Source organism: Anopheles arabiensis, chromosome X, assembly GCF_016920715.1.
Source record: "Anopheles arabiensis isolate DONGOLA chromosome X, AaraD3, whole genome shotgun sequence".
Classification (NCBI taxonomy): Eukaryota; Metazoa; Arthropoda; class Insecta; order Diptera; family Culicidae; genus Anopheles; species Anopheles arabiensis.
Window position 1 is genome coordinate 16,088,681 of NC_053519.1, and position 16,663 is coordinate 16,105,343.

The 16,663-nt window shown below is 44.2% G+C and overlaps 1 protein-coding gene across 1 annotated transcript in view; it reads right to left on the reverse strand.

Moving 5' to 3' along the window:
- The window catches only part of LOC120906580 (protein scalloped), a 101,890-nt gene extending 89,009 nt beyond the window's left edge, over nt 1-12,881 (reverse strand). The window contains exon 1 of the mRNA XM_040318347.1: nt 12,009-12,881. Coding sequence (XP_040174281.1) covers nt 12,009-12,045 — 37 coding nt within the window. The 5' untranslated portion in view covers nt 12,046-12,881. The remainder of the gene's footprint in view (nt 1-12,008) is intronic.
- Between the last annotated feature and the right edge of the window lie 3,782 nt (nt 12,882-16,663).

Consider the following 16,663-nt stretch of genomic DNA (forward strand, 5'->3'; position numbering starts at 1 on the left):
AAATTAATATCACATCCAGTTGTGAATCACAGTGTAATTAATCACCGATAGAGCTGACCAGACTTATCTAATATTAATTCATTGAATATCACTTAAATATTTACATTGAAATTTACTATACATTTACACTACAAAATTCGCTTTTTAAATTCCTGTTCGATAAGCTTTGTTTTTAAAGCCTTAAGGCGACCTATTTCTATGGCATCATTATGGAGAAAGTTTTGTAAATATTCTATACATTTTAGTGATTTCGAAAATTGCAGATCGGGTGAAAGATTTTCTTTATCACTTGTTGATAAGTCCAACGAAGTATCGTTGGAACCTTCATCTGAAACAACATCAGAAACAGCAGATGATATATTGACACCCAGCACCGAGTCGATAATTTCATCATCGCTGTATACCATGCTTGTATGCCAGTCGGGATTATTGTTATCGTCGTATACATGTTCTTCTATCCATGATGATATTTCCTTATTTGATGTCGTGGTGCCTATCTCATTGTCCATAGCCTTTACAAGAGCTATTAGATCAGCTCGTTGATCGTCCAACTCTTCATCGGGAGTCTTTTCGTTGCCAGGGAAATCGCCAATCAATTTCATCCACGAATTTTCAATCGTTGAAGTTTTAACATCCTCCCATGCTGCTGCCAACCACTCGATGCTTTGATTTAAGGATATTTTTTTTAGTCGGTCTTCGAACTTGATGTCATTATCTTCTAGGATGAGTTTTAGCATGAGTTTTCTTTTATAGCTCATTTTAATGCAGTTAATGACGGATTGGTCCATTGGTTGACACAAAGATGTCACGTTTGGTGGTAAAAAAATGACCTGGTTGAAAAAAAGTATTAATTTAGTAATGGAATGTGGTAAATTATGTGTATATCTCTCCTCAGTTGGCAGGGAAGTCTATAAGGTAGAATAGTCGCTCATTATACCATATGATTTTAGGGAAATTAAAAAGAGAAAATTTTTATTACCTTTATACAGCCGTCATCTGATGTCAGCTCTTGGTTCGCTTCGTGATGAGCAGTGCAGTTATCAAGAACCAGCAACGCCTTAGGTTCGAGATTATTCTCGTTAGAAAATTGTCTTACAGCCGGGATAAAATTGTTGTGGAACCAGGCTCGAAAGATAGTTTGCGTCATCCACGCATTTTTTGAACTGTAGTAATTAACCGGTAGATACTCTTTGGCTGGAAGCGAGCGTGGCTTTGCAGCAGTGCCAATAAATACCAGATTTAGTTTATTTGAGCCATCGGCGTTGCTACACGGCATAAATGTGTATCGCATTTTGTTCACTTTACGTCCAGCAGGGTTTGTCTCACTGGAAAGCAATACACTTCGGGATGCTAGCATCTTTACGAACAGGGCAGACTCATCGGCATTGTAAATTTGTGATTTTTTCAAACCCATTTCATTTATTCGTTCCAGTAAAACCTCTTTGAATTTTATGTAAGCATCGTAGTCTGCTGATGCTTTTTCTCCAGCTACACGTTTCACATGCAATCCAAAACGGCTTTTAAATCGACGAAACCATCCAGTAGAAAAATGTGCTGTCCTGGATTGCTGTCCGATGTAATGCCCGCGATCTTGAAGGTGCTTAAGCAAGCATTCTGCCTTGATTCGCAACGCATACGGTGGAAGTATAATATTTTCTTCTCGCTGCTGCAGAATCCATATGTATAGAGCTTCCTCTAACAATGGAAACGCCTGCATCTTCATCGTTTTTCGGTTTTGAACGCCATGTTCTTTAAAACATTCTAATTTTTTACGTAGCTCTTTTCTTTGTTTTAAAAAACGAAAAATAGATGAAAGTCCTACGCCATACTGTGTTGCAAGCGATTCGTGTGATCTGCCTTGTTTTTCAAACTCATCACAAATGCGCACCTTTTCCTCCAAACTTAGGGTCTTTTGCTTTCGTTTGTTACTATTTGCCATCACTCAAATTGTTACAGTTGCAATCAATATAAATGAAAAATAGTGTGCTATTCGCTTTCAACAACCGACGCCAATGAACACAAGCCTGAGTATCCTTCAATGTTTATTTTGATATTTCATGCGTTTGACAGTTGAAATGACACTCCAGTTATCGAACACTGTTCGCTAACTGGATCATGTTTACATCTCAGTTAGCGGTCACCTACTGTAGTAACAAAACTATTAGTAATCCTAATGGCGAGAGCTGATACGAAGGAGCTGATTGAAGGAGGGGAGAATAGGAATTTCACGGGATTGAAGGGTTAGAGGCTGGATTAAATACAAGTAAGGGGTCGTTGGATCCGAACACAGTACGACGATAAACCACATTCAAAGTATTAAAAGTTCAGTGATCCTAGGAGTATCGGTGCATCAATGGTGCCTTCAAGAATTTTGGAGTGATGTGATGTGAGTGACTGGTTGTAGTAACTGTTTAGATACAGTGGGCTTGCAATTAACTTCAAAAATTTGGAATTACTGTTTTCATCAATTTCCTCACATCAACATGCTCACCAAAATATGATTCGAATTTATATTCTATTGTTAGTCTTAATTGCAACAGATAGTCGATTGAACCATGGCGATAAATGAGCGCCATGAAGCAGCTGCTAGCCAGTCAGGATGACGGACGCGATCGGAATTAAAAACCAATGCATCAGCACCAACCTTTTCCCCGTACTCCAGCGGACGCAGTTTGAAGAAAGTGCGCCTATTTCAACAAACCTCCCTGCACCCCATCGAAAGGAAGGAAGGCGAGAAAGAGCGAACCAGCGCACCCGATGAGTGAGTGCTGCACGAAGCCGGACGGCACTCAGCCGGCGCATGAACCGCGGCTCATCGCGGCCGAATGAACGCGAATGAACCAAGCGACAGAACGAAAACTTGCAAAGCGAAACCTACCTAAGCAGAAGCGGAAAAACTCGATCAAACCGGCGTAATATTTGTGTGTGTGTGGGTGGGCCCAAAAAAAATGGGGGGAAACAGCGTGATCTCCAAACGGTAAGCTGAAAACGCGCGGAAAAACGTGCCACAAGCGAGCAGCAAACGCAGCACAACCGTCATCTCGAGCTGGTTGATTACCCTTGAATGATTTGTTTATAGCTTTTTGAGGGGCAAACCCCCCTCCTCCCCCCTTCCCCCCTCTCTCTCCTGCCTCAGTAGCGGAAAACAAACAGCACACTTCACACTCGCACGCAGAGCATCAAATTGTAATTCCCCATGTCCGGCCGCTAGGGTGTCGCCCACGCCCGCTGCAAAACGGCAATGAAGCGGTCAACAACATTGCGCTTGGTTGGCGTGTGTTTCCTTTTGCCTGGCTGAAATGGCTCAAACGATGCAGAGAGGAAGGAGGAATGTACGAATTGATGGGGAGGGGTAGCATCGAATCTAAAACCCTAAGTGAGAGAGAGCGAATTTGTGAGTCTTTTGGCACATTAGTAATTGATGCTGATGCGCGCCTGCTGCCGGCTTTTTAATGTCACAATGGCTGAATTTAATGAAAAAAAGGCTGATAAACTACATCCATCAAACGAAGCTGCTTGCAGTTGCAAAGTGGCCTCATCGTCTTCAAACATTAGTACAAGTGTTGTGCTTTTTCTTCTTCTTCTCCGCTGCGCTTCCCGTCTTTGTTTTCTCTCTCTCTCTCTCGCCCAGTGTGTTTACACACACTCGCCTGGATGAAGTGGGGAGCCGCATGCACCAACAACAGGAGGAGAGCAGGGGGAAAAAAGACACACGGGCACGTGCATCACCTCGTCGGCTGAAGTGAGTGTTTGCGCAAAGTGCAAGTTTGCAGAAGCCCGCTGCAAACTAATCACTAATCCACCGCGTGCTCGATCAAGTCGAGTGCCCGAAGGGAAGGGTGGCAAAAGGGGGTAGATTAGATGCCTGCATTTGCTGAATAAAAGCGGCACGAGTGGGCCGAGACAATGTTACGCGCTTTGCGTTCGAGAGCGAGCGTAAAAAGTGTAGCCTCCGGCGGGCGCATATCGCTCGAACCCGAAGCGAACAACGCGGTGGCCATATTCTACGCGACAGTGTTACTGTTTTTTGCTGTTTTCACACACACACACACACACACACACACACACACACACACACACAGTGTCTGTACTGAAATTATCTCAGGGCTGGGGCCGGTTGCACGCGTTCTCGTCTCTGGCGGTTGGGCAACCGGATTTGGTCCTTCGAGCCGGATTTTTGTCTGTTTCAGTGCTTTGCAGGTGCGGGCACCCCGGGCATTTGTGTCGCAGCCGCACATTCATCATAATTTTTGTTCGGTGTGGTGGCATGGCAGGTGAAGGGTAAGCAGAGGGGGAGGTGTGGGGGAGGGGAGGTAGCCAAATAGCCGACCGCGCGGGAAAACCAGAAACTTAAAACCGTACATAAATAGCAACAGTTGCAGGCGGAAAACTCCCTCCCCTTCCCTCCTCGTTGTCTAAAGAGAAATACGCGCGCACACACACACACGCTGGCGGAGAGGATTTGCAATAGAGATTTAGTGGGTCGTGCAGTAGAGAGATTTCAACAAAAAAAAAGTAGGAAGTAAGAGTAACAGCGGGCGGCTGAAATGAGATTGAATTGTGAGCGAAATAAAATCACGCAGAACGAACGGGAAGAAAGAAAAAAAAAACCCACGAAAACAGATGGGTTGTAAATTAACCACAAAGATGGGCGCTGCGCAAAATTTCAATCAGCCAACCAACGCTCGCCCAGTACCGCTGGTCCTGCACAAACGCAAACCCTCTACGTTGTGTTTAACGTTTGAAAATCGTTTGCTCGCATTACAAATCTTCCGGATCTTACCCCACCGCCCGGGCCTCCCGGTCCGAGTCCCCCTCCCCCCTCCTCCCTCCGTTGTGGGAAAAACCACACACGGCTCTGCCAGCACGGGGCAGAATGAAATGGGTAACTGGGTGCACCCGGTGCGATTTGCGTGCGAGCAAATGCTAAAAATAGCGATTTTTCACTCTTCGCGCGCATTTGTGCAAAACACGCTCTGTGCGTGAACTGTGCGCGCCTGTGTGTGTGTGTGTGCGCACGCGTTTAAGCGAAGAAGTTGTTTTCAGCACCGCTACAAGATGCACACACACACACACATTGGTCCGCGCGTAATATGGGTAGTAAGGGAAGTGTTTTGCTTGCAGTTCATTTCGCCGTGCGAGTTCCGTTTCCTTTTTTTTCAAAATTTTATGTTTTCCCATGCACGATGGGGTGCTGGGGGAATGATGATCGGGTATCATTTCCATTAATTAACGTGCTTAAACGGCAAAACAATAAAGCTAGGCGAGGGAAGTGGAAAGTAATAAAATAAAAAAATGGAAGAAAAAAACAAACCAAATCGATCGCGACTTTCATTCATCACCTGCAGCAGGATCGCAGTGCTGGGGGGCGCAGCAAACAGCAGCAGGACAGGCGTCAAAACAATGACACAATTAATTAGTCGCGCTCGGACGCGGTAACAGAACAGCCAAAAGGTTTGAATGGCCCAAGATTGCAATAAATTATCCACATTGTAGTTGGAAGGGCAATTATTTTTATAAAAGCAAGCTGCAGGTGCTGCACATATTGATAGCAGGTTAATAAATCCTTTTATTTACATATCAAAAAAGCTATACATTAATGGTTTATAAAAAGCGTAAGGATAACTTACTACAGGCATTGATTGTATTTTCTTGATGGAGACGCCTTGTTTTTTGCCCTTCATTTTGGATCTACTAACAAGACATGTACAGTGGAACGAGTTTAATACATTCCAGAGACTTACTCGTTGTACGAAAAAAAACCTTTTTTTTTTGCGGAAGGTTCTATTCCATTTAGTTGGCATGAAAAGTAAAATAATTGATTCCAGAATCGCAAGTATGCAGGTTAAAGAGCACATACGCATTTGAGAAAAGGGAAAATGTCTTCATAATACCGATAATTTCGAAGATATTCGTAATTCACTGCTTCGTGGATATTACAGGGTTTTCCAGGGGTTCTCATAGCTGTGGGACCTTAATCTAAAGTGAATTGGAATCTATGGCACCCTTCTTCGACAAATCCGATTGGAATTTTCAAGGAGCCTGTGCAAAAAGGGTGCCATATAGACCAATTTCCATCATATGAAGTTCACTTCCCATAAGACAGAGTCTAGGAAGTGTCCCACAACTATGAGAACTCATGGAAAACCCTGTATCATTGATCCATTTTCTTGAAAAAAGACAACGATTGATTTAGTTTTTTTCTTTAATATTTCCTTAATAGAACGTTTTAAGAATGATGCTTTATCGCTTTTTGTCTAGGCAAAGGTAATAATTTTGCTGTGAAACATGTACTGCAAGACTTACAGTATTTTAGCGTGTATAACGACCCTCTTTTAGGTCGAAAATGACCAAAACTAGATTGAGGGAGTTTTATACACGGGTAATACATTTTAGTTTACTCCCGAGACATTACAATCGTTTATATACAAAGAGAGTCTGGTGCTTGGGTATCTACAAAGAAAATACAAAAAAAAGCAATAATTGTTGGCAAGGGAATGCGACTGGAAAAAGAATGCATGATTTGGAAACTGAGGAAACAATTCAGGAAATATCAAAGGTGGCTGTATACCTATGTTGTGGAAATCTGTTTCGTTGCAACCGATTCATAAAAAAGGCTGTCGTGTTTCATCGTCAAAGTACAGAGGAATATCTATCCTTAGTGCCTGCGCCAAAGTGTTAGAATCAATTGTTTTCTCATGCTCAACACGGCTTCATGCCCAATCGTCAGGTTGACGTAATTTACTCTGACTTCAAAGCAGCATTCGACAGTAATGATCTACTTCTGAAAAAACTCGAAATGCTAGGATTCGGCGACCCGCTTTTGTCCTGGTTTGCCTTTTTTTAAAAAAAGGTCGATCTGTTAAAGTGAGAATAAGGTCGCAGTTATCGCTACCTATCCGACGTACCTCAAGGCAGTATACTAAACCCTCTACTTTTTGTGTTAATGACTGTGTCCATGTTCTGCCACCAGATGGTTATTTACTATATGCGGATGATATTAGGATTTTCCTTCCGATTTTTGTCCACAATGTCGCCCGCATCCTGCAAAGTCATCTTAATCGTTTTTCGACATGGTGCTCGTGGAATGATCTAGAGCTCTGTCTTAACAAATGCAATGTTATTATCTTCTTCCGTTCACGTAATAAAATTCCCACCACTTACACGCTATGTGGTGAACATGTCAAGCGTGTGGCATTGGTAAAAGATCTAGGCGTGTGGCTTGAAGAGACTTTATCATTCAAATTTCATGTAAACACAGTTATCAACCAAGCAAGAAAAATATTTGGTACAATATACCGATTTACTCGTGACTTTGATGATTCGGCTTGTCTAAGAGCTCTGTACCGTTGTTGGGTTCGATCTATTTTGGAGTATGTGAGCGTAGTTTCACAGGTATGGGTAGAATTGAGCGAATTCAAAAACGATTCACACGCATGGCTATATGCAATTCTACTCGAAGAATATAGAGCAAGTAGATCCAGAAAAGCGCTCAAGCAACATGCGTCAATGTGTGTAAGAGCTTCAACAAATACTATCAACCTTAAAACCTAATTTTAGTGTCCATTGTCTCAAAAATAGAATTTGATCAATTATTAGGTTAGACTAGGTTAGGTTAATGTTTTACTCGGGGTACAGGCTGGGAATGGTTCTTTTTCATCACGCTGCCTTCGTTGGATAATTTATAGTAAATAAAAAATAAACCAAATAATGAAATCAATAAATATATAAAACATATTAAATACAATTAAAAACTAATTAAATAACTAACTCAATAAATATATAAGGAAATAGATAAATACATACATACATACATACATACATAAATATGCAACACACTTGTGCTTCACACACACTTCTGTTCCTGGCAAAAGGTTTACATTAAACGATTCTTATTATCAAAATCCGACCGTGTTTTTTTTTCTTATTGAGAAATAATGCGCAAAATAAGCCGTATTGCTTGATATCGAATCTTTTTGGAATAGTTCCAGTGGAGTAGTTCCACTGTACTAGCAAATGATATCTACTGTCCAGAAGCGCTTTAGTTAAAGCTAGAGAGATGCAGATTTTTTTTCTTTATAAATCGCGGGTTTTACACGCATTACTAAACATTCTTCCCTGTTACTTCCTCTCAATAGCTTCTCGATGTTTGAATAAGGATGGTTTTGTGATATGCCTTACAGATACTTACAGATGCGCTCCATACTTCTATGGTTCTTTTTTTGCAATTGCAAAACAGTAGTAAGTGCTGCTTAACTGTCGATTGGCTTTGGATCAGTTGCTTTAGGCTCAATTGCTAATCATGTGTGAAGGTCGTTGAAGGAAATTTATTGCATCCAAAGCTACAGTGCCTCAATGTCAATGCTGGATAAAATTTCTACAAATTTTCAGCAATGATTCCAATTTCAGTGCTAATTTCAGGGCAAACGGTTCCGGTGTGCGAACTCATTGCAGCGTGGGAGACGATGCGCTTGACAGACTGCCAAGCTTTGGGCGTGCGACCGTGTGATTAAAAAAAAAAAAAACATGTCGTCAAATGCTAGTTAGAACAATCATTTCGTGGTAAGCATTGTTTTCAATGTTTCAATCAATATCAATATTTATGATGCCATGATATAACAATGTTTAGAGTACTTTCAATATTTAGAAGAAAAAATAGGTTCGTTTTTATGATGTTTATGATGGGGGAGGAAAAGTGTACACTACAGCGTCTTTCCGTAGGTGTCTTTAGAGTCCAATCCTACCCGGCTGCTGTGACTGTTGCTTCACGATCGTAGCGATTGCTGAAACATGCGCAATCTACTTTTATTTACATTCCCATCGTCCCAGATGACTGCGGTGACTCAGCGGGTTTGCTTGCACCGCCCGAAAGAATGCTGCCCGAACAACGCTCGAGCCGTAACCCTCGTAAGCTATAACTATTGTTGACAGATTGCGTTTACGAGCGGCACGGCGAGATGAGCAGGGCGGAAGTGTCTGATGCTGCTGTCGCCTGCTAGCACGGTTGAGCAGCATCAGCGTATTTGATCCCAGCTCCGGATTAGTGTTTGCGCGATGACGAAAAGCCTAAGCTAAGAGCTGAGGCTGGAGGTTCGACGGTTCGGGTTGCAAGTGTGCTAGGAAGCCCGTCGTTGCCCAGATCGGATTACACCCCGGCAAGGCCGGCGTAAGTAGAGCAAACCGCGCCCGCGCGCAGATGCTACTGTCACACGGGCGTCGAAACGTGCGGCGACTGTCAGCAAATTTTTTTCTCCAGCACGTACGAGATCGTAACGAAGATGGTGTGGTCGCATGGGAAGGGAGAAGGATTTGTAACTGCCAAACAAACCAAGCTTAATGACAAACCGATCGTTTCGATAGCGACATAGGCCATTATATTGCAGTCACTACAGGAACTGCAATAACTGCAGTAACAGATACTAAAACCACTGCGCTTAGTACTATTTTTAGAGACATGGCTATTAAAAATGGTCAACCCAATCAACACGAACAACTTTCCATGCACCAAAGAATGCATTGCAACCGTTTGCAATGCTTGCCATTGCGCGTAAATCATCCCGTTCCATGGCAGGGGCAACACAAAGCAGAGGCGTACCGAAAAACAAACCGCCTAAACACTCCGCCAAACTGCAAGCGACCCAACTGGCGCCGGTGTTGGCGTTTTTTGGTTGCATCGCCCATTGCGCCCTTGGCTCCAAATGTTGCTGCGGATGCGGGTCCGGTTAAACGTCGTTTGCGCGTGCAACACTAGTTCAAAACCTTGTGTGTGGCCCAAGTGTTGCGGCTTAAAAATAGAGTGACCGTATCCGTATCGGTTGATGGCAAGCGGGGTAGTAAGTGTAAGCGCCTCGACTCGCCGGCCACTTGCGATGGACGCTTCCGGCTAAACCATCTGTGTGTTGCGTGTGTGAGTGTGTGTTGGAGCATTCATTGAAGTGACAGATGAGCTAAGGGAAAACCAAAATAATCATCTTATCTAGAGGCGTTGGGATGTTTTCTCCGAATGCTAAAACATTGTACAAGCATGCTTAGCTAGTGATGAAGTATTTTGAACGCCTCTAAGCTCAACGTCTCGCAAAACTTTGACATCGTGACGCAGTACGCTGAAACCATTCTTTACCCATTAGAATTAGAAATTAGAAGCCGTAAAAAATACATTCGCTGAATCCGAGAAAACACATGCTCCGGTGATCTGCACGCGATGCTTAATGTTAGGTATTTCATCTCTTACACGTATGGTTGCCCAGAATGTCTTTATGGAAAAAGTCCTAACACATTGACGCTCCAGATCTGTCGGCGAGATGAAGTATAAATACTTCTCCAGCTGGGACACTAAGCCACTATAAATACTTCAGTATTGACCGCAGAAGGCGACTCTATACAGGGTTTCCCACGATTTATTGGTCAGTTCCCATGATTTTTTGGTGCGTTCCCACGATTTTTTGGTCGTATCCTATAGATTGTTGGTTCGATCCCATAATTTATTGGTATTTTCCGATTGGATATCAATACAATTAGACCAAAAAATTCTGGGAAACGACCAAAAAATCGTGGGAACGCACGAAAAAAATATGGGAATCCACCAAAAATTAATGGGAACCCACCAATAAATCGTGGGAAACCCTGTAACTTTAATGAACTCGCGGCTATATTCTCGTAGACTCCTATTTATACTTTGTTTACAATATTCGATCGTAAAATAAATCGCGGCATTATGATCTGACATTACCTCGTCTTGGGAGCTTGGGAATATTGCAAAAGTGTAATAAACGAATGGTTGAGTTTGCAGACTGCGTACTGTTTGAAATCTTTTCTTTACGGCAATCCCGTCAAAAGTCAACAATTGTTTTTGTGTCATCATTTGACAGACTTTCCGTAGCCAAATGTCAAACGTGAGATACAAAACTGAATTATCAGAACTGCCAAAATGTTCGTGTATATGATCCGCAAATTCAACAGAGATGAAAACAAAAAGGTTAAAATTCAAGACAACTATTTAGCTGTAGGATATACCACTGCCATGACATGGGGATTACTGTTTCTTCTTCTTTGGCACAACACAACCGTTGTCAGTCATGCCTGTTACCTGTTCCAATACTACTGGACTTGGCTTACCAGTGACTTACTGCTTACGCATATAGCAGGATATAGTCAAGTCCTACATATGGGCGCACGGTCCATTCGGGACTTGAGCCCATGACGGGCATGTATGTTAAGTCGTACGAAATAACGACTGTACCACGAGACCGGCTCTCGAGATGGTTGCTACGTAACTATAAAACCAGAGGCTACAATCAGATATTGAAAATGGAAAAAATGAGACATCATTTGATGCATGATACACTGAGATAACCCGAACAAAGGCAAAGCAACATGGTATCCATTAAAACAAATCAATCGTTAAAAAAGCGTTTAACAGTTTGCGTAGATTATTAAAACTATTTCCCTGTCCCGCAAACGACACAATTGGTCAGAGTTGATGTACACTCCTGAAACTCAGCAAGTATCCTAAGATGTGTTACATGGCCACAGTATAACTAGTGCAATAAAACATTAAAACTACAATCTTTAAGCCACCGTCAACTTGAAGAGATATTCATGTTGCTAGGCAGTATTCAAGAAATCACCGAAAAACGCAAGCATCCTTTGACCAATATTTTTGTGAACTGTCATTCAAAAGATCATCTTAGCGAATTAAGGCTTCCAAATCGTATATGCAGCTGAGAGAATATTACGCCTTAGGAAGACATTCTTCTTGAAGAGACATACAATGTATGGAATATGAGGGGACCGTCAAAATATTAACAACAATCAATCTTGAAGCGACTGCATCAGCGATGTCACTGTAGTTACAATTGTGTCACAGAAAGAAAGTAAAAAAAACCTCGAGAAAGTATGACCAGAGACCAAAGCTGAACCAAAATAATAAACAATAAAGTGAAGCGAACCGGGCCCACACAAACCCATTAAAAGGTGTCCCGCCGGGGCGTTACAGAGGCGTTACTTACGTTTAGCGTAGAACAGCTTCGAATAGTCACAGTCCATCCTGAGGCCGGGTATGCCGCCACCGGCCACTCCTCCACCGCCGCCGCCCAGTCCACCCACACCACCTATTCCACCCACCGCTCCTCCTCCTCCTCCTCCTGCTCCTCCTACTCCAACTCCTCCCCCTCCTCCTATTCCACCGCCTGCTCCGCCTAGTCCGCCTGCCGAGCCTGTACCGCCGGCGCCGAGCGCGCTCCCGCCGATGCCGATCCCTCCCGGGCCACCGATGCCCGCGCCGGCCGTGTCCACCCCGCCCCCGAGCGGCCCAAAGTGCGGATGGGGGTGGTGCGGGTGGGCCGCTGGATGGTGATGATGGTGATGGTGGTGGTGATGGTGCGGATGCGGCACGTGGTGCGGATGGGGATGGTGCGGCCCGTGCGGATGGTGGTGGTGGTGGCTGTTGCTGCCGCTTACTGCGGCCGCCGCCGCTGCTGCCGCTGCCGCCGCCGCTGCCGCCGCTGCCGCTGCCGCCGTACCGGTGCTGGCCGGTCCACCAACGCTACTACCGGCGGGGCCGGCACCACCAACACCACCACCGACTGCTCCTCCTCCTCCGCCGGTCGTCGCCGGTGCTGCTGCTGTGCCGGTTGTGCCGCTGGGGCCGTTCCCTGCCGCCGCCGCTGCTGCTGCCGCCGCTGCCGCTGCTGCCGCTGCCGCGCTGGCCGCCGTCGGGTAAGCGAGCGGGTTCAAAAAGTTAAAGTTTCCTTTGTCAATCTTGGCGGCCGTGGGCTGGCTTCCGGCACGCCACTCGCGAAAGTGGTCGGTGGCGGAAACGGCGTCACTATCCTGATCCGGGCCGGTGGGACAGGGCAGGCAGGTCGGTTTACGGAGAAGGGGTCAGTGGAGAGGATGTTGTTTTTCTTTTTGTTGTGTGTGTGTGTTGTTTCGCTTTACAGCAGGATGATGATTTCAGTTTTTGATTGCAGCGAAGCAGATTGTTGATTGTTGACCCTTATCGGTGGTGGGAGCTTCGGCTTTTCCGGCCACTCGCACTTTTTCACTCACCACATAGAAACACGTACACACACACACACACACGTTTAGTCACAGTTGGAACAAAAGTAAACCCAACCAAAAATACCCCTAATCACATGCGCCCATTCACAAACACACGCACACACACACAGGGCCGCGGTACGATCGCGGCCAACCGATAGAACCGAACTGTACGATAGGCCCGCGCGGTCCGGCACGCTGTTGTGGCACCGTTTGTGTGTGTGTGGGGGGGGGGGATGAGTGGGAGTTCGATAACACGCAAACGCGGGCGAAAGGTGGCGACTGATCTTTATCGCGCGCTGGACAAGACGAGATGCCGAAAAGGTACGGCACAAAAATTGGCTTGTTTTTTGGGGTTTGTTTCTTTCTTTTTTTGCTCCCTCACTCGATTGATCTTTGATTTGTTTTGTCTGGTGGTGTTGTTGTTTTTTTTTTTGTTTTGCGCAGTATTTTAGTACACCCTTGTACACGATAAGCTATCACACTATCAATTGGTTGTTTTTATTTTTATTTTTGTATTTCACACCACCGTTGCGATTGGCACTGGAGCACGTGTTTAGTTCGCGTGCTCTTTTAATGGAGTTTCAAATTTGATCGTTTTTTTGTGAGGTTCGCTTCCGATGCACAATAATATCCTTGGCGAGGATCACTCAGGGATGGGAAAACACTGTTACACACACACACTCTCTCTCTCTCTCTTTCTCACACACAAACACACGCACGAATGTTTTTGATTGATGAAGCACGAAAAGTTCGCTGTTTGGTCACACTTGTCCATTCGCGGCTCACAGACACGACTCACAAAACGGGGCGCGCGCTGAACGACGAACGACGCTGATGGCGCACAGTGCGTGTGTGCCCGTGGCTCGGGCGTAAGACCCCACGGGTTGTAAGGACGGTTAGGCGAACGCTTCGTTACGGTTTGCCGGTGGCCGCGTTTAGCTCCGTCTGCTAGCGTGCGAACGAATGAATGATGCGGGCGCCACCGGCTCCTGTTGGGCCGCTAGCCGAGAGCCGGGACCTGCTGCTACGGGCCACTCACTTGCGCCCGGCACTCACCGCTAGCGCGAGTGTGTGCGTGTGGCGCTCGGCCCACTCTCACGCACGCCGAGCGCACGTTCGGGAAATGTGCACGCAGCGGCGCGCGAGCTCGCCGACCGGGCGGCTCCATCCGCGCCGTGAGTGACCGTGAAGTGTTCATTTTGCCAAACCCCCCTCCCCACTACCCCCATTCCTAGCTCGAAGCGCAGTGTTTGCCACCGGCTCCGTTTTGTATCGAATTGTGTATTATGTTGTCTTCTTTTACTTTATTTCATTTGTATTTGCCGATGAGTGTCACTTCCGGCGAAGCGAGCACAGTAAGCACCAAAGCAAGTGTACTTACTTTTTCGGCAGTTTACGGCAGCACGCGGACGCTCGTTGGGAAGCAACAGGGGGGAAAACTTTGACAGCTCACCGCGATCACAGCGCGATCGATTTCGGATCATGCAGAGTTTTTTCGCAATTTCACAAACACACCCGAAAAATAAAAACAAAATAGAACAACCGGGTACGCATTTTATTTTAGGTCTTTATTTTGTTTTCGCACTATTCTCCACCCGCTGTCGGTGTGTGTGTATGTGTTACGTTTCGTTTTGTTTTTTCTTCTTCCTTTTATATATATTTTTCCGCAATTAATTTCGAAGCCTGAATGGCTTCAGGCTTCCTTTATCGGACTCTTATTTGTTTTTGTTTTTCTATGCTGCTGCTGCTGCCACTATGGCGTGTTTCTTTGTATGTGTGAGAGTGTGTGGGTTTTTTTTCAAGTTTTTCCTACCACCATCGTGGCCGTCGTGTGTTTGGTTCCGTGTTTCTCATTCTTACTTTCTTCTTCTATCTTCTCCTTCCTCTTCTTCTTTTTCTTCTTTTTCTTCTTCTTCTTCTACTTCTTCGTCTTCTTCTTCTTCTTCTTAATGTATTCGCTATTTTATCTGTAGTATTAGCTGTTTCAACCACTGTCGCTTTCCACTGTTCTGTGCTGGCTCTGCGAGTTTAACATATTTTGCTATACTTTATATACTTCGTTTCACCATTTTGCTTTGCTGGTGTGGGTTTTGTGTTTTGTTCTTTCTCGTGCTTCTTTCTTATTTTTTTCTTTTCTTATTTTTTCTATTCTTATCTTTTTAATCTTCTTCTTCATTTGCGTTTTAATTAGTGTTTACATCTCGCTTTCTTTCTCTCTCTCTCTCTCTCTTTCTCTCTCTCTCTCTTTATCTTACTACTTCTTTCTTTCTCATCTGTTTCTTAATTGCTCTGTTACAGCGAACCACATTCACGTACTGTTTTGTGATTAGCAAAACACGCCCCACTTTGCTCTCTCTCTCTCTCTCTCTCTCTCTCTCTCTCTTTACTTTCACTTGCTTATGCTATTATTAATAAATTTGATTTTTTGTATGCGTGTATTTACGTGTGTGTGTGTGTGTGTGTGTGTGTGTGTGTGTGCAGGAGTGAGTGGGGTGTGGGAGGACAGGGAAGGGATTTGATTTGTTTCGAGAAAAACTGCCCCCCCCCACCGCTTGGTTAAGATAGGGCAAAGAGATGCAGCGAAAATTTTGGTACCACACCTTGCCCCTCCCTTCGGCACCCTTCAAGCTTCTCCACACAGCCGAATTTCCAGCTAACAGAATTTCCAGGTGGTCAATCTCTCTGTCTCTATTTGTCTCTATTTTTCTTCCCCTTCCCGTTTCCATTGCCTGTCATTTCTGAATTGGTTGCGATAATAGTTCGACACAATGTTCAGGCTGTCTGCTCTCTACGGTAGGGCGCCTGAATTGCGGCAACACGTTTTAACACAACGGTCTATTTCCCTTTTTTCTATCGCACGTATATTCTTTTTTACATGATGCGTCTGTGTACGGGTGAGAGCGAGTGTGAAATGGTAACTTTTAAGTTTTAGCGTTTTTTCTGTATTGTTACACACACACACACACGCGCGTTTTTCTTCCTTTCTTGTGTAGTTTTGTGTGTAAGTGAAAGCTGTGTGTGTTTAGGGATTGTAACGAATGTGGGCATAATAAGAAAAGTTTCCCGAAACACAGTTGCTCACTCTGACTACCTATAAACAAACTATATGTGTGTCAATATGTGTGTATGACTTAAGTGGTTTTGTGAGTATTATTTTCTCTTCCTGTTTTATGTGTTTTTGCCATTTGCTGTGTGTGTTATGGTTTTGCTAGTTTTGTTACTTACTTTTTTTTCTCCTTTTTTTGTCGATTTGAACTTGCTATTTTCTTTTTATTTCTCTTACTGTTTACCGGTACCTTTAGAGCGATTGTATACTTTTGTGTAGTATTATTTATTCATTATTTTATTTATTTATTTATTTAGCCATAATTTTTGCTACTCTTTTTCTGATAAATTTACTACCGATCTGATCGCTTTACATCGCTCGTTGAGTTTTGTTTTGTTTTATTTTGTTTATCTTTTTTTTGTTGTTTAATTTACTTTACTACTCCTGCCCTCCTATCAGCATGTGACAATGTATGCCTGTGTGTGTGTGTGTGTGTGTGTGTGTGTGTGTGTGTGTGTGTGTGTGTGTGTGTGTGTGTGTGTGTGTGTGTGTGTGTGTGTGTGTGTGTGTGTG